Below are 20,790 nucleotides of genomic sequence, written 5' to 3'. Positions count from 1 at the left end.
GCGTGCGCATGTAAGGCTTTTAGATTTAGGGACTTTAGAAAAAAAATCAAGCTCTAAATATTACTCATTTATATACATCTGAAATCTTAAACACTGGCATTTAAGTGCTGTTTGATATATGATATACAGAATTCATCAAAACCAAGGAACAGCCAGAGATGTGCCAAAAAGCTGGACCACACTGCCATCTTGTGGATGAAAATAAACCCAGAACGGATTTTGTCTTTAACGGAATATAATTAAACCACAGCAAACAGCAAGGTCAAACAACCGTCTGTTTTATTAGGTCGGAGTAAAAGGTGGACATTTATCTTCCAGCAAACAGAATTAACCAAAGCAACAAACAGTTAGGTATTTTGAACTACAGTGTTCTATAAAACACAGCACACAAAATATAACTTTTTGATCGTGTTTATGAAAAAACTCCAGATTATTTGACATTATTTATCCACGGATTGAACTGTCTTATCCAAAAGACAATGCTGAAATATTATTTACAGTTCATTGCTAGGAAAAAAGTAAGCAAATACAAATGCAAGTTTTGTTACAGTGCACCCCATAATGTTACTGTATATTTGACATTTACCGACATCATTGACCGCGCATCAAATTATTACCTCTACACAGCTGGTTGGGTAATCATCCTGTCTTACAGCTCATCCTCCCACGCATGCTATGATGTGGACGCGTACAAAAAACACATGTATTAAATACTATCTTTTAAAAAAGAAAACACAAACACATTACATGAGGATAAACCTTGATTTTTTTTTTCTTTCCGATGCAAATTAAGTTAAAATCCGATAAGAAATGAAAATACAAAAACTACTTTACAGCATGAGCGAGTTAGAAAAAAAGAAAGACGGGGAGCCACAGAAATGTGGGGTCAAACTACACAATGATCTGATACAGGAGAGTTTGGTGTGAAATAAAACACAAGTAGCACATTAAAACAATATTTGTTCCTATTTACTACAGTAGAGTACACGTTTCCTTACTCACAGCCCCCGATAGCAAGATTCCCCAAAAAAAATCATAAAGTTCTTTCCATAAAACGACCTCCATTTTCATCCCTGAGAACAAATTTTGGTTCAGTACTAAGTGCATCTAAATTGTACTGTTATTATAATCAGTCGAGCTTGTGATGTGTTAAATTTGTCACACATCAATTCAATTAATGCCTTCGAATGTTTCAAAATCAGCAATGCAAACTTTAATGCAGACGAGTAGTGGTAATCAGTGTGTCACCTATGTGTGTGCGCGAGTGTGTTTGTGTGTGTGTAGGCTGTTGTACAATGTTCTTCGTTAAAAAGAAGAGCACTTCTTGTATGAACAGATGGGCGTAATAAGCCAACGAGCCTGTTCTGGAGGAAAGAGACAGTTCTGCAAAAAAGTGAATTGGAGTAGATGGTACGTACTAAATAAAATAAAAAGGGAAACATGTTGCCTTGGCTTTATTGTCTTAGTTTACCCTGATTTAAAATGCTTTTGTGTATTTCATGTATAAAACAACAAAAAGCTGATATTCTGTGCATAACTAGACTAACATCAGGAAGAAGGATTCAATGTTTGCTCTGGCACTCCTCAAAAAACACCCAGTCCTCCTGGTCTCTAGTTCCTTGATGACTCGCCCTCTTCACTTCCTCTCAAGCGTCCTCCTCCTCCTGTTCCTCCTCCTCTTCCTCCTGGTCACTGTCGTCAGAGGCTAAAGAGCAGAAGACAGACATTTTAAAGTATCCTTGCTGGCAGGAGATATGATTATAATGACTCCAAAAAACTATTCATTTTTCTGTCTGAAAGAAGAAGAAGAAGAAGAAGAAAAAAAAACTATAAAAAGGTGAACTCCCTCCACCCCCACTGATTTATTGGAACACTGCGGTTAAGAGTGAAATCTTACCGTCAATCACAATTTCTCCTCCAACATCTTCATCCTCCTCCTCATCCTCCTCCTCCGGGCTCTCATCTGAGGAGAAGATATTTCCTGTCTATTTGGTCTCGCCAGTGTTACGGAGACTTTTCATATTCAGCTACAACACAAATGAACTGGACACTAATAAGTGGATGTTGTGCCTCATCAGAGTTACAACTAATGACTCATCTGCCCATTATCTAAGTTTAAATGAGGAATCCTTTCCTCTATAAAATGACAGAATTAGAAAAATGCCAGGTTCCTAGAGTCAAAGGTGGCGTGTTCAGCCGCTGCTTTTGTCTGACAAATAATCCGCAAACTAAACACTCTTGGTTTTAAATTACCCAGACTCAGACAAAACACAGGTGATATGCTTGAAACTGGCAGGAAACAACAGACCAAGCCAGGAAGCACACGAGGGATACACACGAGTGAAATACATTTCAAAATAAAACAGGAACTAATACAAGAGAGACCAAAACACAAGAAATACCACCAAAACCACAAATATAAAATTGACCGCTCAATAGTACGAACTAAGTGTCCAACATTGAATATTCATAAGGTCCAGAGAGGACAGATTAAGTAAGATAGTTATTTTTCATGCGACACGTAATATTCCAGCCCAGTGTATTGATACCGTATCGCAATATATCATGATAAAATTGCATCAGGACTACCCTTAGATTATCCAGATGGTGCACAGTAAGTTGTTTTTTTCAGATCTATTGTGAAATTTCCAGTAAATTATGGGAGAGTGTTGGGATATGTATCATAAGGCAACATAATGTGATAAAACGAATCAAGGCAAAAGTACGGTGAAGCTCCTAACAATGTCCAGCTCTTGTACCCGAGTCTGGAACCTGCCAATGTTTGTCATCTTTGCTTGAAAACAAACTATAACGATGAATCCATTATCAAAAATAGTTGACGATGAGTCTTCTTTTGACTGACGAATTGATTATGATACCATTTTCATATTTACTGATGCATAACTGCACAGTACCCGAGTCTGTCCTGTGTATAAGAGGGTCTGTGGTTGTTGTCAGTCACTAACCTGCACTGGGCCCCCTGTCCTCCTCCTCCTCTTCTTCCTCCTCCTCCTCTTCTCCCTCCTCCCTGTTGTGGCCCTGTTCAGCCTCACCAGCCTCCTCACCGGCCTCCTCACCAGCCTCCTCACCGGCCTCATCATCTGAGTCGGAGATCACCACACAGTCATCTCCATTACCGTTGTCAGCGGCTCTGCCCCCACTGGCATTACTGGAGAGACAGTAAACACAATTACACTCACGTTAACAGCAATAAGCATTGATTTGGCTTGCATTTTAAAAGCTGAAAAATACTGAGAATCTGTTGTACCTGCCATTCTCCCTTGGTTGCCACAGGGGAGTGAGGTAGTATCTCAGAGGGTCTCTGAATAGGTCGTCCTTAAGTATCTAAACAGCAGTACCGAGGTCAGTTACATGTCAAGTTCAAGTATTTGTATTCACATGCAAAAGTTTCACAGCTAACCTCCCACTGGTATAGTAGCATGTAGCACATAAACGTTTTAATTGTTTCTGAACATCATCACATCGTTTACTTTGAACATAAATTAAAGATGAGTTAATTATTCCATTTCATTTTACAATCACACATTTGACTTCTCCAAATCAATGATTCCCCTATGGAATATTTGAATGCGCTGGCTAGAATGTTGGCACTAAATTGTCTGCCATCGTAACATAAATCTATGCTTAATGAAAAATGATCGCTCAACCGCCAGGATTCTTAACCAAAAAGTGCTTAAGATCAGACCAACACTTGCACTTTATTAAGAACACACCACTTCCCTCAAAAACCAGGCCAAAGCCGGTATGTTGAGTGTCAAATGTGGATTCAGGCAAATACGTTGGTCGTTCAAGTCAATAATCCAGTCCCCCTCCAACATGGTAATAATTTGGAGTGGAAGTAATCTCACATTGATGTTGAAAAGAGAGTGTAAAGAGGTGTCTCAGATTGCTACCCTGATAACGAAAAATATGGCCGAATCCTAGTTGGGCTGCCAGGTCTGAACTTGAGTTAACAAATTAACAAGTTGAAACACAGCAGGATGATTTCTAAGTGCTCTAATCATGAGCTGGTGCAGGAGAGGCAGAGCAGTCAGGTGTACCTGTGCTACATCGTCGTGCCCTGGGTTGCTATGGTCACTGAACCAGCTGAAAAACGTCTGGTAGACGCCACGCGACATCTTCCTGGGTTCACTGTGAGCCGTGAGGTTGTGGCCACGATGCCACAGGATGGGGTTGGAGAACGACATGGGAGATCCTGAAAGCAGAGGAGCTAGGACTAGACACTGATCGTGGATTTAATGGTCATGTGATGTCACACCAACATATCATGAACAGTACATGTGAAAATGAGCTTGAAGGACATAATTTTTCATTTACATTCATCTAAGTGTGGAATACACTTCCGGCTGAGCTTAAAACCTGAACAAACTGTCATTCCAATGATATATCAAAATTGATAGCGTGCAACGAGAAATGTCAACATTCATTTTTCTAAATTTATTGGATGTGTTCTGCTGCTATGTTAGTATGTATTTGTAGCATTGTCTGTAAAATTGTTAGTATGTTAGAGACCATGTTGGTGCTCCTGGTATGTTTGGAGATAATGTGTGTGGGGACTGCACAGAGAAATTAGCAGATGATTCAATCTGGCTGTGCATCTCTTCTATTTTTATTAAAACTAATTCTTTTTTATTTGTATGGTCTGTAGAGAAAAAAAAACAGAACAAAACTTCAAATAACAGAAATCCCTGTATATTACAGTACAATCCAACACTCCTTCAATAACAAATACAGGGGTAAAATATAGCAACATAGGTTTAAATGAATTTCAATGCTCTGTCATGCACATTTACGTAAACAGGAATAACAATACATTATTTATTGCAGGACTAACTGCACAGCTGCAGTCCTCAGCGGTCACGTTGGGTGTCTGTGGTTGATGAACGTGAAGAATTTGTTCCCTTTTAATGCTTTCTTGCAGTTATTCCAGTTACAGTGTATTTTTATTCCAACAAATTGCAAAAGGGCCGTGTTAGAATTTAGGGATTTAAATACATTCGCCTTTGCAATAAGAAAGCAAATTGTGTTTGGTTTGTTATATAATTATATATTATTAGCACACTTTGTGTCTATGAAGGTAAAACTGGCTCTATGCATTCATTAGGTTTTGATACAAAGGCCACATGTTTATTTGTACTGTACCTCCCATCCCGAGATGCAGCTCCTTCATGATGATGTTGTTCTGGAAGTACGGGTTCCGTCTGAAGTGGAAGCGGATCCGGTATCCCAGTTTGTTATTCTTAAAAGTCTCAATCTGAAAGAGACAGACACGTCTAAATGTTGCTACAAGACGCTTAAAGAAAAAATTCTAGAATCGACACGGGCATGTCTTACCTCAAGATCAGTCATATAACTGAGAGCATCTTCATCAGTCTCATCAATGTGAGCCGAGAGATGAGGGTGGTTCAACAGCTGGCACATCAAAGTCAAGGAGAAGCACAAATAGATCTATTTCTATTACTTCTGTTAACCAAACACGTCAGGAATAGAGAGAGGGTTTCATTGGAAGGATACAGCTGTCACCCAGAAGCCAGGGATGGTTTTTGTGATGGACCTGCGCTGGTCAAGATGTGGACGCCGCAGACGGGTGACTTTCAGGTCCAAGCGTTGATGGAGCCGGGCACTTTTCTTCTCAAGAGCTTCCAGCCTCATCTGTACCTGTGCCAGGAGAGCCACCGACTGTCTCATCTCTGGGGCCATCTTAACTGACACAATGGCACATTCTCCATCGTCATTGTCCTCATTGTCTGAGGGGAAAGAGGAGCTGGGTGTGGAGGAAGATCCAGATAGGGATTCATCACCCTCGTCTGCCTCTGGCATATCATCTGCATCTTCTCTGTCTGTGCTGTGCACAGATGTGGAGCTATCTGCTGCAGCTGCCTGTGTTTTAGAGCCTGCTCTTAGGGACTGATGTCCCCTGCGTTGTTTGAGTTTGATCCCATGTTTCACTTGTTTAACTTTATCAGATGAACAAGGAGTCTCTTGGCTGTCCTCCCCATCTCCCCCTGTGAGGCTGGCAAGTGCTTCAGCTGCTGCTATGGCTGCTGAGTCGGACTGAGTTCGAGGAGTTGGGAGATGCTCCTCTGGTCCAGTAGTCCTCTTTGCATCGTCAGCAGGTCTCTGTGCATCTGAGGACTGTGTTTTTACAGGGTCGCCTGCATCGTGACCATCAGCTCTGGAGTTATTGACAGCTACTGTGGTAGCACAATCTGTGCTGGCTGTCCCCTGAACCGCCTGTACGGCAGCTTCTTCCACGCCATCTCTCGGGTGGCCCTTGCCTCCAGCTGCTTCTTTACTCTCAGTTTCACCGTTTTTGCAACTTTCTGAGGACCCTCCAACTTCAGTTGATGCGTCATCTACTTTAGATAACTTGAACGGAACCGAGCTACCTTCATCCTGCTCGAGTGACGGACATCGTTTCCTCGATGCAGAGTCAGCGGACTGTTTGCAGTCCGTCAGTTCACTCATGCTAGCTAGCTAGCTAAACAGCTAACAAGCTAGGTAGCCTGCAGGCGCTACTAAAAGAAATGTAAGCGTGATCGATCGCACTACTGGAACAGCTCGGAGGATAACAGCTGGGTTTGCGCTACTTAGATCGCAAAGAAACCTACATTCTCAATGAAGCTCAGACAGGAAGCGGTTCTCGTATTTATCCGCGGCCTTTCGGAACGTTAAAAAATTGCAGGCTAACGCTAGTTGGCTTACTCACTTCGCGTGTCCTCGCAGTAATGGTTCCGCATTTCCACCTGTAAAACTCCCACAAAACACTCAGTCCAAATAACCAAACTTTTCCACCAAATATATCCTTTAGCTGTATCCCGCTTTCTTTATATTAGTTTATGTTTGCTTAATCCTTTAGCTTACTACCCATGTATTAACGTGATAGAAAAACAATTCTCTGATTGGTTGGAGCACGACGCGCTAAAACCTCTCCACCAATCACCGACAAGGGTGTGTTTACACGGTAATCAGTGGTATAACTGCGCAGGGAGACGTTGTTGATGGGGTTTCAGAGGAAAAAATGTCATTTAATACCATAAAAAATGACTTTTACAAGACGCTCAAGATAGTTTACGTTCCAAGGCATTTTATCTTCCTGTGTTAGATATTACCAGTTAAACAGTATACACACAACAGCTTCCCATTCAGCCAGCTGGGTTGTTTTCCACCAGGCCCCTATAGACCAGTCAGAAATGATTCCTTCCGTGGCCTCTTACAATAACAAATTATGCATGTTTTATTGATTTCCTATTATTTATTCTTTTTTTTATTGTAATGTGCAATTTTAACCGCTCCAAGAAAGCTTACTTCAGAACAAGTCATGAGACAGAACAGGCATGGCCTGCGTGTCTGTGAGAAATCATTCACCTCTGTGAACTGCTATCGGTCTGAGTTGCTTTGGGATTTCCTGGTCCTCACGACGAGGCTTCGTGGGAGAGATTACATAACATAGAGCGCTCAAAGCACATGATGTTACTGCTGGGACACAAACACACCTTCACTGGAGCATGATGATGCAGACGAAAGCCTGGAGAATTTTATTTTGCAGCAATAAGGATATGCATTTTATGCTTATATCACAGCCCTGATGTTTTTCTTTTTCTTTTTACACATGTATTTTTTTTCAGGTCTCACCAAACAAATGAAGCAGGTTCATTCTTAATACAATTTTCACCTGATTTTTTTTTTGTGCATGTATTTCCATATTCACCAATGGTGGTTATTGCTATTGTCACACCATAATTAGTCTGTGACAGGCGATACGTGTGACACTTATGTGGAGAGCCAGGACGAACCAACGGAGCAAGGAGCAAGGGGAGCAGGATTATACCATCTTCAAAGACGAATTTGGGGCATGGGTATAACGGTAGGTCAGAGCTAAAATTAGCCTCTGCTCCCACAGCAGCCAAACAGCAATAAGCCATGTAAACCAGTACACTATCAAAGGTTGGCAGTGAAGACAAGTTTTTTCCATGCGTGACATTTAACACCTCACGTCCACTGACTGGTGAGGCTGTGTGCGTAACGCGGTGACAGCCCTGGACCCACACTGCTGCGCAAATCATGACTGTTTGATAGTGTTTTCTTCTGTTTTTTCTTTCTTTCTTTTTTGTGGGGGGGGAGACGCCATATGTACTCTCACCAGCACACGTCGTCCCTGAGTGTGCGCTTCTGCAAACATGTCTTTTTTAACAGTGCCGAGTCAGAAGGGTCTTTTCACCACGATTAAAGCAGACAAATCGGAGGAAGACAGCAGGTCCCCCGTGGACGAGGAGGACAATGATGATGAAGATGATGATGACACCGAGAACGTCCACCTGATCCCGAGATGCTCACCGGTTCCCAGAAAGCGAGGCGCGTCTATCCACGATGAGACAGCCGAGTACATGCGGATTCAGGCGTTGTCGCTGTCTGGAGAAAAGAGGGTGTCATTCGCCGATACAACAGGTGGAGATCTGACAGATGTGAAGGAATTTGTTGCCTTCGACTCAGACGACGAGGAGGGTGATGCCAGGTGGGAGGAAGAGCAGGCAAAATATCGAAAGCCAGAGCGAGATCCGGTCTATCATGTGCACCCAGAGTTTAACGCTCCCAGCCCCAGTGCCCTGCTGCAGGCTGTGCACACCAATAAAGTGGAGGTGGAGGAAATGTCTCCTGTCGAGGATGAGCCCCTTGCATTCAGTGGGGTAATACGAGTGCTGAACATCTCCTTCCACAAAGCAGTTTATATCAGATCCACCATGGACCACTGGGCCACATACTTTGATCACCCAGCAGAGTATGTCCAGGGATCCCACGATGGGGACACTGATAAGTTCACCTTCAAGCTGTCTTTTGCACCTCCCTATGTCACTCATGGCTCTCGAATTGAGTTTGTGGTCCGCTATGAAACCTCTGATGGCGATTACTGGGCTAATAACCGCTCTATGAATTATGTGGTGACTCTGCACCTGTCCTATGAAGACGACTCAGCCCAAAAAAACACAGACATGCAAGAAATAAGGGGTATCCTGAGGCCTCCGAAAGACTACAGGTAAAATCCCTGTTGAGCCTTTGCCGTTTGTTGTGTATTTTGGCCATCCTTTGACCTCTGACCTCAGCTCACTTTTGATTGTTCGCAGTTAAACCCGTAAACGGAAATCTGAATAAAAAAACAACAACTGACAGATATTAGCTGTCCAAACATAAGGAGATAGATGTAAACAAAAGCTTGTGCAACAACTGTGTAGCTCCAGTTGCTTACTAATACCCAGGGAGGGTTTTGTGCCTGAAATGAGCTTTCAGTGTTTTCACTGGTGCTGCCTGGAGACTGCATTTAGCACAGGAAGAACCCCAGCTGAAAGTAAAGTAAGTTGTAAACACTGTGAAACGCCGTGTTGAATATTGGAGAGCACAAGTGTTGCCGTCCTAAGTGTTCCTAAAGGTCGTTTTACTCGCTACAGTCTTAAACATATACAGTGAGTGATTATGGAGGGATGGAGAACACACCCTTCAGAATGGCAATCATCCGCTGGTGTGCGGGGACGATCAAAATAGGCAAAGGGCAGGTGTCGTTTTCAGCCCTGCGCTAGAATTTAACTCTGACCTTTTCTATCAGAGTCAAGGGGGAGCAGAGAATCTAGATGGAGAAGATTGAACTCTTTTTCTTGTGCACCTCTCACTCTTCCTTTTACGCAAACTGATCCCCGAGAGGAAGATTTAAATTCCTAATATATTTTCAGACATAAAAGTGTGAATGAATGGCAGCGTGGACAAAAAACAAAAAAAAGACAGGGAAGGTCCCTTAGGCTGATGAGAAGCCGTATAAGGAGCAAACAGGCTATAAACCGATGTAGTTGCCATGTAGGTCGTCTCTGCCACAAGTGTTTGGAAGTAGAAAGGTGCCAAAGGGGCTGTTAGAGAAGGATGATTCACTGAAGGACGCGACTTTAGGGAGCGCAACTCTACCCACACCCTCAGCATAGCAACTCTTCTAAATTCATTAAGACTGTTTGATGTAGGGCTGGGCAATAAATCAACATATATATCGAATTTCATCTAGCTGTCATGTGATCGTACATAATGTCGTGGTCTAAATCAGTGCTAAAATGTAAATACTGTGTCTGATTACACCGGAATGAAAATATTTTGGGGGGAATATTTCTGAAATACTTGAAAAACATAGAGTTTCCAGAGTCTGGATCACTCTTTTCACTACCATGCAGGACCAGACAGAAGAACATTGGAGTACCTGACATGTGACTTTTCCACAGCAAAGCAGATAACATGATATATATTGGAAAAGTGGCTACTGGATCTTGTGATATTCATTTAGGTCCATAAACCCTCAGTTGAAGTTAACTTCTCATTGTTAAAATATCAGGAGAGAAGCCATGTGAGGACGCAGGTTGAATAGACATCAGAATGTAGCATCAGCTGCAGGTTGTTATGAATCATAAATCACGTGTAGGTATATAGATATAATTCACACAGTGATAATAATCGGGCTTTAGCTAATAATGAATGTACTGCATAAAGAATCTGGGGTGATGCGATGATGCATGTTTCAGGCATTGACACATAGATAGCAAGGAAACTACTACATTGAGGCTGTATGCCCTCCAATGTGTGTCTGTCACAGTGACCTTGACCGTTGACCTCCAAGACATTTTTTTTAGGTCATCCTTGAGTGCCAGTGGATGTTTGCGCGCTTTGTTTGGAGAAATTCCCTTAAGGCATTTTAGGTTTTTATGTGAGATGATGCTGACCTTTGACCTTTGACAACTCAAATTTGAAGAAATTCCCTCAAGGTGATTCCCTCCAGAGATATCGTGCTAACAAAGATGCTGACAAAGAAAAAAATGACAGAAAACGTGTAAAACCCAAACCATGATGCCTTTTACCGTCCATGAAAGCAACACACAAACAACCTTTCGGTTGCTGAATCAGTAAAACAGACAAAAGCAAAAGATATGAAATAGTAAGCAGCCAGACACCCTCAATGCTGCTTTCTACTTTACGTTGTTTACCTGGTTTTTGGTGTGTTTTTTTTTACGTCGAATGTGGCGTAACAGGGGAAACCAAAACCAAAACAGACAGGAAACTTGTATGATCACGCTGGGAAAGAGGTGGATTGTAGCAGGTTTACCCAGATTTTAAAAAAACCTGCACGCACAGCAGTGGAAAAGATTGATGAGGTTGATGTGTGTCGTCTCAGTCTTTGTTTATTTTGCATCAACTTTCCGCTGATTCAGTGTAGAGTTGCGGCCACGTGTCTGGATCAGGCTCACGTTGAGTTCACAAAATCTAGCGTTTTTTTTTTTTTAATCTTTTATATTATACATCCTCTCAGAAATCAAAGTTAATTCTTCCCAAATGAGAGAAAACTTCCTCTGTGTTGCAGAAATTAGCAAATGATGACTTCACTCAATTAGAAAAGAATGATGTAAAATCATAATTGGATAACTAGAGTTAATATTTAACTCAAAGTGCAGTAAACACACTGTGTAAGAGTGGCAACACTATATTTGTGGGGCTCTTGTCACATGCTCATCACACTTCTTGACCTTTATAGCATTTGACATCCTTTGTAAGATCCACGCTTCAGTTACACGCGCCATCTTTCAGCATACCTGCTCGCCGCAAGAAACATTTCTGCCGCATGACTTTGAAGATTTTGATCATTGTTTTGAAAATCTCAATCATAGAGCAGATTCAAAGGTATTCTTCCCTTTTTTTTTTTCTCCATTCATGTCTTCAGTAAGATTACATGGGCCAAGAGAAAAGAGCAGGAATACGTCTAATACTTGGGAATATTACATGTTATCATGTTTCTGTTGCGTATTCGCAGAAAATAAAAAGCATGGGTCGACAGAGGTCTGTGCTCTCTGAATACTTTTTTTCAAAATCATTTTGAAACAATCTCTCCAACACTGCAAAATATGGCATTTTTGACATTTTATTTTTTTTTAACTTTGTACAGTAAATACCACGCTGACCTAACATGGCATTTTACATTTTGAAGCAAAATCATTTGAACCCGCTAATGCAGTGCAAAAGGATGGTTCGTGCTGGAGTCAAATAGTTAATTGAGTTCTGTCTATAACCAGGGCTCATCCCAACAGCTTCGACTAATAGCACAGTGTTCTGCTTGTGGAACACAGAAACATGATGACATGAAGATACTACGACCATCAGTCGGTGTCACTTCCAATATCAGATGTCAGACCTTTACAGAAAAAAAATAAATAAAGCATATTAAAAAAGAGCACATCTATAAATGGATTACATTTCTATGAATCATCTTAAATTATAATAATATTAATTATTATGAATACATTTTATCATGAATATTAAGTATCCACGTATAAAAACTCATGAAAAAGAAGTCTCCTCTAGTAATTATAGTCTCCTCCGATTACATTTGATACATTAACTACACAGCAGTATAGATATTTGACTTCTACTGACATACATGGTGCCTGCACTTGCAATGACCTCTTCCCTAAGCCGGCAATCTCGCGCAGTGATTTCCCACGTTGCACTCTGTCTCCGCCAACAGTCTAATCAGACGTGTCACAGTTGAAGCTTTTTGCCTCGAAACGCTCGGCTCGGCTGGTGAAGCTCAACTCCAGAAGCGGAATTGTGGAAACTTTTAGATACAGTTTAAAGTGATGCTCAGCCGTGCTAGATTAATTCAGTACATTAACAGCCAAACTACTTCAGTCCAATTTTGTTAAACACCGTCCCAAAATTTAATGGAGTCTTCTTTGGTCACGTTAAGCTTCCCCATTAAAATTTGTGAATTTTTTTTTTTTTAAATCATCCTGTTGATGAATGGCACTAATTTATTGAATTGAATTTTATCTTGTTTTATTTCTCCTCAGTGTTAAGCATCAAAAAAAAAAAATTTTTTTTTAATGCCCTGCTCACTGGGCTTACAAGACAGTGCATACATGCCAAAAAAGAAAATGACAACAACAACAACAACAACAGCAAAAAAGAGCGATTACATAATGAGAGCAAAGGAACAGATGTAATACAGCTCCACACACATCTAACTGTGTCAGAGGGAAATACAAATAGCATCTTGTTCATTCAACGTCACGGCAGAACACATCTGGAAATGCAGGAGACATTTTAAGAAAAATCCTATATCTAAGATTGTAATATACTAATATACAGTAAAACAAAAAGTACGTAGTGCAACGATGTGCAACGACACAATGTTTTTCTGAGTCCATCTTCGGGCCAAATTTTTATAATTTCTTTCCAGGCGTAGCTGCTCTATTTATAGGTTCATTCAGATGTTGTTGGGTTTTTTTTCAGTAAATAAAAGGTGGATTGTCCAGCTTTCCAGGAAGTTAATGAAGACATTTATTTCAAAGGTCTCATCTGCATAAATGTCAGCTAGAAGGAGGTCTACACAGTCCGCATAAATGGTATAATCACGACCATGTTTGTAGTGAATACTGTTGTGTTTCCAGGATACTAAGTAGATAAATGTGTGTGGTTCCATTTGCATGTGAAAATGTTTGACAAGCTCCTAATATTGTCTTGACTTTTCCCCTCTTCTTTTTTTCTTTTTTTTTTTTGCCAGCATGGTCAATGAGTTTGATTCAGAGGAGGAGGAGGAGGAGGGAAAAGATGAAGGTACCACATTTTCTTTTCAACATCATATTTCAGCGTAGGAGAAAGAGATGTTTAAAAAGCTTTCAAGTGATCTTCACCTTTGACCACCACAATTTTTCTATTCCATCCTTTGGTTCAAGTGGATGTTTGTGCCCAATTTAAAGGCATTCCGTCCAGGGGTTGGACAGATATTGCGTTAAAGACACTGTGACAGATATTTAAGGGTGCATGGTATTGTGAGAACTGGACAGACATCATAAAAATGCTTGAGAAAATTGACCTTGACCTTTGACCACCAAACTCTTTTCAGTTAATTCTTGAGTGCAACAGGAAATTTGTTCCAAATTTGACAAAAGTCCCTCAAGGTGTTCCATGATTATTGCTTTAGGGGTGAGATGAGATGAGGGGGCTGCAACCTTGATGCCTGTGTTTACATCCGATGCTAATGAAGAGGATAGCGAAGATGCTGCTGTTCTGTCGCAACTGGAAAGTAGTTCTTCTTTAAATGAAGAACAGACAAAAACAATGGTGGCTTTTCTCCACTGGAAAGATGTTTTCACTCTTCTACCAACTGGTTTTGGCTTCGGTGGAAGTTAACAATAAACGCTGATAGCCAGATGGTTCATCCATTCACCTGCCGAGTATTTCTCGAGAGTGTGTCCGCTTTTCCAAGCAGTTTCTTTGGATGACTTCCAGGATGGTTCTGCGGAACAAACAATCTGGTCTGTCAGGTTGTGTTTGACATTTCCCACACAAAATACTAAAAGCAACTCAATCAGATAAAGTTGTTTGTTCCAACTCACTGATACTTCACATGTTTAGTAGGGTCTGCTCATGTTTACGCACAAAAACTGCAGTTTAATTTTAGAAAATGATCACAGTTCAAATTCAGTTCAGAGGTTCAAATGAGCTGCAGACATCAAACCAGACTGTCTTCTCTGGTGGGGGTGCAGCCTGACTATTTTACTATAATGACATATAAGGGTACAGCATAGGTTGAATTACTATTGAATTGAAAAGTACCGATCGTAATAATGTGTTTTGTTTTTCATTTGCAGATGGGGCAGGGACCTCCAGGTCAGGACTTGATCGATCCTCAGCTGCCTGCCCAGCAATGCAGTGTGAGATTGATGTAGAGGTAAGAGTAACATTTGAAGAACTGTACTGGTCCTGTACAGTTCTTAACAGTAATGTTAAATAATTATTATTACTTAAGTTTGAACAACCCACCATTGGACTTTGCTAGCTTGTTGCTTACATGCCGACAGAGGGGCATGTAGTTGTTGCAATTCAACAATAATGCTTTATTCCCTTCTATGCAAATCATGTGACTAATAAAACATAACAAACATTTCTTTTGAATTTTTATAGCTTTTCACCGTTGGCTTGGTTGTTTATATTGTTCACAGCTCATTGAAGCTTCAGCATCAACTTAGGTAATGTCTCGCTTCGCACCACTGTAGCACGAGTTTGCTCTTTTCTTTTGTCAGCTTCGTATCATGATGCATGCTGTTCATATTTTTAAACCGTCTGATTTGATTTCAGTTTATTTCAGTTTTGAGTAATCCAAAACACTAATATTCATTCACACCATGTGTATCCTGCCTGATATCCAGTGTGTTTACATCATCTGTCATTGTGGTACTAAAGCCGATTATGATTATAATGTGTTCATTTGTTTCAAATTTTCAGTTTTGGATCACACACAGTGCAGAGTGTTTGAGAGACACACTTCGTAGGAAGGTAGTCGAGGGAGCAGTAACAGACTTCCTTTCAATATTTTGATGAGAGGATTGATATTACATTAATTTCTCTCTTTTCTTTTCAGTAAAATGGTGGCAGAGAGAGATGTGGAACCTTGCAATAAACTTTTAGCGAGCAAAAGTTCATTTAGCCACAATTTTATATAAAAACAATGTATCAGACTGGAATATTTCAGGAAGGAGGAGGAAGAAAATCATTTTTTTTTCTGTGTATTTCAGATTAAACCTCAGACAGTAAATCTATGACGTTCCACTTTGCCACAGGTGTATATTCTAAGCATGTCCTCCTCCGGCTCATCATAATGTTTGCGTTAAATCAGTATTCACACGCATAATGTTGCCCTTCGGAAGAGTAATGTAAACAAAGGTGAAGCAGTCAGCTGATGTATGAACATCAGCTCATCTAAATTGTTTTCCTCATCCAGTGTATTCTGAGAATGTCAAATAAGAAATCTGTTAAACCTCTGAACTTTGGCATGCCTGAAGATTTTCTTCTCCATGTGTTGTTTTGTGGTGTTCTGGTTAAATGCAGTTCCCAGCAGCCTACATGCCACATGCTGAACGTCCATTCGTGTTCTCCCCCCTTTTACCACAGCAGGATTTCCATCTGGAAACAAGAGAATAACCTAGAATTTTAACAAATTCATCCTCGTTGATCTTCCATGTCTGTCATGTTCATGCTCTTCTCGACCCTTCTGTTCTTTTTATTTATGTGTTTTGCATTTGCGCTTCTGTTTGCCGTTGATGTTATCAGTCAGTGTTCCCTCCGTCTGTTGTTTCATCTGCAGGGTCACATAAAAACTAACAGGCTGCAATGTAGCATAAAGACAGAGCAAGACAGAGCACGGTGAAGTCCCGCCCCCACCAGAGGGGAAAATAATCATTGCTCGCCATTCACAATATTCTCCATGACTGGCTGCTAGCTAAAAAAAAACAAACCAGAAAGACCCTAAAAGCTTCTGTGTGGTGCGATGCATTACTAACAGAGCAATGAACCCAGCATTAAGCTTTTATAAGCTGCTGAATTGAAAAACTAAACTTTTAAGGAGAAAAGGGTGACATAACATTTGGCAGGGGCCTTTTATGTCCTATAAATCAAATATAAAAATGTCAGTTTTAGGTTACTATATTTCTGTAAATGAACCTAAGGCATTGTAAAAGTATACAATTTGTTTTATGGGGAGATAAATCAGAAAGCTATGCTAAAGTACACATTAACGCTCTAATGCAGCACTTAGTTTCCATCTTCTTGCGGTAAGAATTATTACAATTTGCGGTCGACGTGTTTGCATCGCAGCAGCAGAGTGATCAGTCACTGTTGCAGCTGTAAAACAGTGGATAGAGTATTTTAAGCGTCACAAACAAGCCCTGTGAAAATGAAAATTTCTCAGTCAGAATCAGAACTTGATCTATTTGGTCTGATAACATTTGTCAAGTCTAGAATATTCCACGTTCCAGTTGGCAGAGGGCTAATCTGAAGTAGATGTCTTGGTTGATGTAAGTCTCTGAGCTCTTGCACGCATCTTCCCTGCGGTGCAGGAATGATACCACAGACAAAAACTCTGTATACTGTGAAATGCAGAGAGCTTTACCTGCCACAGATGAGCTTAATGAGCATTGTGAGAGCACATTTGGCAAGGACTTGAATATAAGGGATGTTCATTTATATGTAAAAGTGCTGCACTATAGCTTTAACTGAACACTGAGTTTCTCACGATGAGTCTTGCATGGCAACTCAGCTGCCATCTGCGCATTAATGTGAGTGGATGAGAGGCAATATCGCAAAGCGTTCCCTGTCAAGGTTGAAAAGTCATATATAAATGCTTTAGTTTTCTAACAGTTGATAATGATAATAACCTCTTGGCATAGTGACATCTTAGATAGTCACAAGCTTTCTGTTCGCATTTCAGCCTTCACGTACAGCACTGCAGTTTGTTTTTCTCCCCAGTGGGCGTGGTTTTCAGGACATGACACTCTCTGCTCTGACTGTAGAAAATACGAGGAGATTTTGGTGCAGATCTATTTAACGTCGTCATAAATATCTTCCGTTGTTTTTATTTTACGTAGCCCTTGAAAAGGTCTGAGACCTGCAGAGAGTCTTTTAAGTTTTGTCATGATATCATCTTGATTTTACTCAGATAGTTCATCGGGCCCATTGAACTATTCAAAAGACGTATTTTCCTTATTGAATAAAATCCATTAAAAATGCAAATAGGTTTAACTTACGGACATCACAAACTCCCGTTGCTGCTGTTTTAAAAGAAAGAACACAATATGCCTCTAGTTCAGTATTTGAAAACTTTGGGAAAATGCCAGATGAGGTGCACTTTCATATTGAACTTGAGCATAAAATAATTCAGAAAAATTGTATTAATCTTATTTTCTTCTCCCCTGGATGCCCTTGTATTGTGTGGACTCTACTATCTCTTTATGTTGTTTGTACTAACGACAGGAAGACAGAGACAGGATATATGTTTTGCCAACAATCTTGTCCATCAATTCCATAATACTGTTTCTGTTTTCTTTGCGTTTTTCTCACAATTACAATGTCAGCATGCGGTCCATTTGACAGAAAAGCATCAGAATGCAGTAAAATGCTTTTCTTCTCTCAGTGTGCAATGTTACTGGTGGGGTGTAAATCATTCCTCTTTCTTTTAGTATTCTCCTAGCTGTCACTTGTTTTACTTTAACAGATTGCAGTTCACCCATCTGGTCCCTCCAACCAAGAGCTTCCATCTGTTGATGGCACACTCTCCATTCACACTGTAGCTCCAGGTGGACACCTCCCTCTTATGTCCTCTGAAACCACACCTCAAACTAATGTAGCCTTTGTACTCTGTACATCAGTTCAACCAAATATGTCAGAGCCTTCACCCAGTCTCCACAGTGAATTAGGCCACCAAACCTCTGAGCAGCCCCTGGACAGTAAAAGTCCCTCTAAACTGCTGCATGTCTCAACGTCCTCTCAACAAGAGTCCAGACTGAGATCAGACAGGTCCCAAGCTGCTGGAGAGGAAATCCCAGCTCCAGACTCCTCTTGCTTGAATATTCCAGAGTTAAATCCGTGTCCAACAGGAGAGTACGGACTGATTGACAGCCTAGCCAGTCGTCCTTGTCCTGAACCACCTGCTGAGTTTGCCTCTGCTCCCAGTGTGACTCAGAGTTCTGAACAAGAGGTTGCAGTGGGATTGAGTGAAGTTGTTCCAGGATTATCCACCAGATCTGCAGCAGCATATCATGAAGGTAGTACGCCTGCACACACGTCTCCTGTGGCAGAAACTCAGCCTTGTCTGGGAGCAGAAGGTGAAGCTCCACCGTCACCTGAACTCACAGAGAGCACCTTATTGAGCGCAGGTGTCACAGAGGTGAGCCAAAACACAGCGCCTCAGTCAGCCTGCGAGAAGGAGAAGGAAGATGCCCTCCAAAGTTCCCCTGACGCATTATTAGAGAATCTAGCAAACACAGAAGCTGAGCCCCAGTCTGAGCACGACATCAACAGGAATCTAATGCCGACCATCATCGGTCTGAGCGGAGTCGTCTCCCTCTCCATCGTGTTGCAGCAGCCCAGTGCTCTCTTCCTCATGGGACTGTTGTTAGTCCTGCACCGTTTGTGATTATGCCACAATCAAATTTGTCCTCCATTGAAGTGCCTTGTCATGATACAAAAAAAAAAAAAAGCCAATTTAAAAAAAAGTCTTCTCTTGCTGGTGTGATTATTTCTGCCTTAGGTATTATCATCATATCACATGATAGTAATATTGTATTTCCATGCAAAGTCCAATGCAAGTTCAAAGAACTGGTGACACTGGCTTTAGTTGCTCTCTATAACACATCTATACTGTAGACTACAGATGACGTGACACAAAACGAGTGTGGAACTGCAGAAATCACCTGCCCTCTCATGACGTCTGCATCATTGCATCAGTATTAAAGCACAACATGTTGTCCGAGATGTTCTTTGTCCTGTGAAGATAGTGTACAAAGTCTTATTTACTGATTGAATTAATCACAACTATAATGCAAAACTTATTTTCTTGGTTGTTGTCAGTGTTTAAGGTTGTCGTCACGCTACTTTGACTCATCTTTGTGTTGTTTCTTTGTGGGACACTGTTACATTAATTGAACCTTGTGTACAAAACAACTCGTGAACTATTTTTGCCTTAATCCTTAAAGAAATAGAGACATAATATTGAAATTGAATTCTATCAAGTGTGACTGAAATGCTATTTATTAGAGAACTCTAGAATCCTCATTAAGTCTTCCTGTTGATTCCTGCTATGAAGCTCATATTGTTGTTGCATAACACAACATTTTATAGCACTACTTTGGCAACCTCACACGTAGGGGGAATCATTGACTGACATTTTTGAAGTGATAAAAGTCTTTGCAGTGTATTTGCCATTAAACGTGGTCTTATCACCTGCACGGCTATGTGTCTTTGCTCTACTTCTTTGTGTCCATTCTGCAAAATAAATGCATTTAACGCAACAGAGTATTGTGGAGAGTCTCAACACTCCTAAAATTACGACAGATACTTTGGACGCCTCCGTTTGTGGAGTGCGTTCAGCTTTGCTAGAAGTGGAAACACATCGACAGCAACTTGAGCTGCAGATTGAACCCAAAGGTCACGCATTGCTCTGAAGTCACGGCGTCATACTAGAGCACAGTGCCCACTGGCCATTGTGAGCTAATGATGTCAGTGTTTGAGGGCCAACAATTCCCAGGAGACCCACTCGGATGCTGCGTGATGAGATGTCACTGACTATTTCTGATGATAGTTGTGCCAGGCAGCCATGTCAGCATACAAGCCAGAAGTACGTTTCTGTCGAACTTACATAAACATCAGCAAACCTACTGAACCTCGTATTTAAATGATTAATTTCATTCTCACAATTCTCTCACCTGTTGAGCCGAAGGAATTATTCACATCCTTAAATAATTACAGCGATGTACAAATTCGCAATTAAAAGCTTAAATGTTTCAGTAAAAGCGGTTTTGTCACTTTGACTGATACTAACGCAAATATTTAAAGATGGAAAGTAGTGAAGTAATTATATTTAAATTTTTGCATTAAATACAATATACTGATCGCCGTACTTTGGAATTACTTTTTAATATTCTTTTATTGCACTACATTTATCCAAACCCATCAGGTACTTTTTCGAAAAAGGTTTTGCACAGAAAATTTGGCAAAACCTGGGGAAGATGATTTACTTTCAAATGTGAAGCATACAAGCAGAGTGCCACTACTGGAACAGGTCAACATTTCAAGGTCAGTGTTTTGAGGATTGAAAGTTCGAAGTGCTTTTATTGTGTCTACTTTACCAACTCCAGATAGAATATTTCTCTATTTTTAATTCATTCGAATGTTAATGATTACTTTTTTTTTTTTTTT

At 40.7% G+C, this 20,790-nt stretch overlaps 2 protein-coding genes across 4 annotated transcripts; one reads left to right on the top strand and one right to left on the bottom strand.

Moving 5' to 3' along the window:
* Window positions 1–280: 280 nt before the first annotated feature.
* tspy (testis specific protein Y-linked) lies at window positions 281–6,907 on the bottom strand. 2 transcript variants are annotated; one of them, XM_086213400.1, is made up of 9 exons: window positions 6,731–6,907; window positions 5,536–5,768; window positions 5,356–5,433; window positions 5,164–5,275; window positions 4,062–4,216; window positions 3,269–3,345; window positions 2,967–3,169; window positions 1,898–1,963; window positions 281–1,705 (listed from the first exon to the last, which is right to left on the bottom strand). In XM_086213400.1, exons 1-9 carry the CDS (start codon window positions 6,759–6,761, stop codon window positions 1,647–1,649), a joined length of 1,014 nt encoding a protein of 337 aa, XP_086069526.1. In that variant the 5' UTR covers window positions 6,762–6,907; the 3' UTR covers window positions 281–1,646. The 2 variants fall into 2 exon arrangements, with proteins under 2 accessions (XP_086069526.1, XP_086069525.1); XM_086213399.1 differs by having other exon boundaries at window positions 5,536–6,894.
* A 567-nt stretch (window positions 6,908–7,474) lies between these two features.
* Window positions 7,475–19,130, top strand: LOC147255596 (protein phosphatase 1 regulatory subunit 3A). Of its 2 annotated transcripts, XM_086213398.1 has the most exons (5): window positions 7,475–9,055; window positions 13,601–13,653; window positions 14,691–14,770; window positions 15,042–15,068; window positions 18,089–18,223. In XM_086213398.1, exons 1-4 carry the CDS (start codon window positions 8,202–8,204, stop codon window positions 15,066–15,068), a joined length of 1,014 nt encoding a protein of 337 aa, XP_086069524.1. In that variant the 5' UTR covers window positions 7,475–8,201; the 3' UTR covers window positions 18,089–18,223. The 2 variants fall into 2 exon arrangements, with proteins under 2 accessions (XP_086069524.1, XP_086069523.1); XM_086213397.1 differs by lacking the exon at window positions 15,042–15,068 and having other exon boundaries at window positions 7,476–9,055; window positions 18,089–19,130.
* Window positions 19,131–20,790: the final 1,660 nt, after the last annotated feature.

This window comes from Aulostomus chinensis, chromosome 9, assembly GCF_037954235.1.
Source record: "Aulostomus chinensis isolate RoL2024-O1b breed Wild chromosome 9, RoL_Achi_v1.0, whole genome shotgun sequence".
NCBI classification, from domain to species: domain Eukaryota; kingdom Metazoa; phylum Chordata; class Actinopteri; order Syngnathiformes; family Aulostomidae; genus Aulostomus; species Aulostomus chinensis.
Note: the sequence above shows the minus strand (reverse complement) of the source record. Positions and strands in the feature narration are given on the sequence as shown.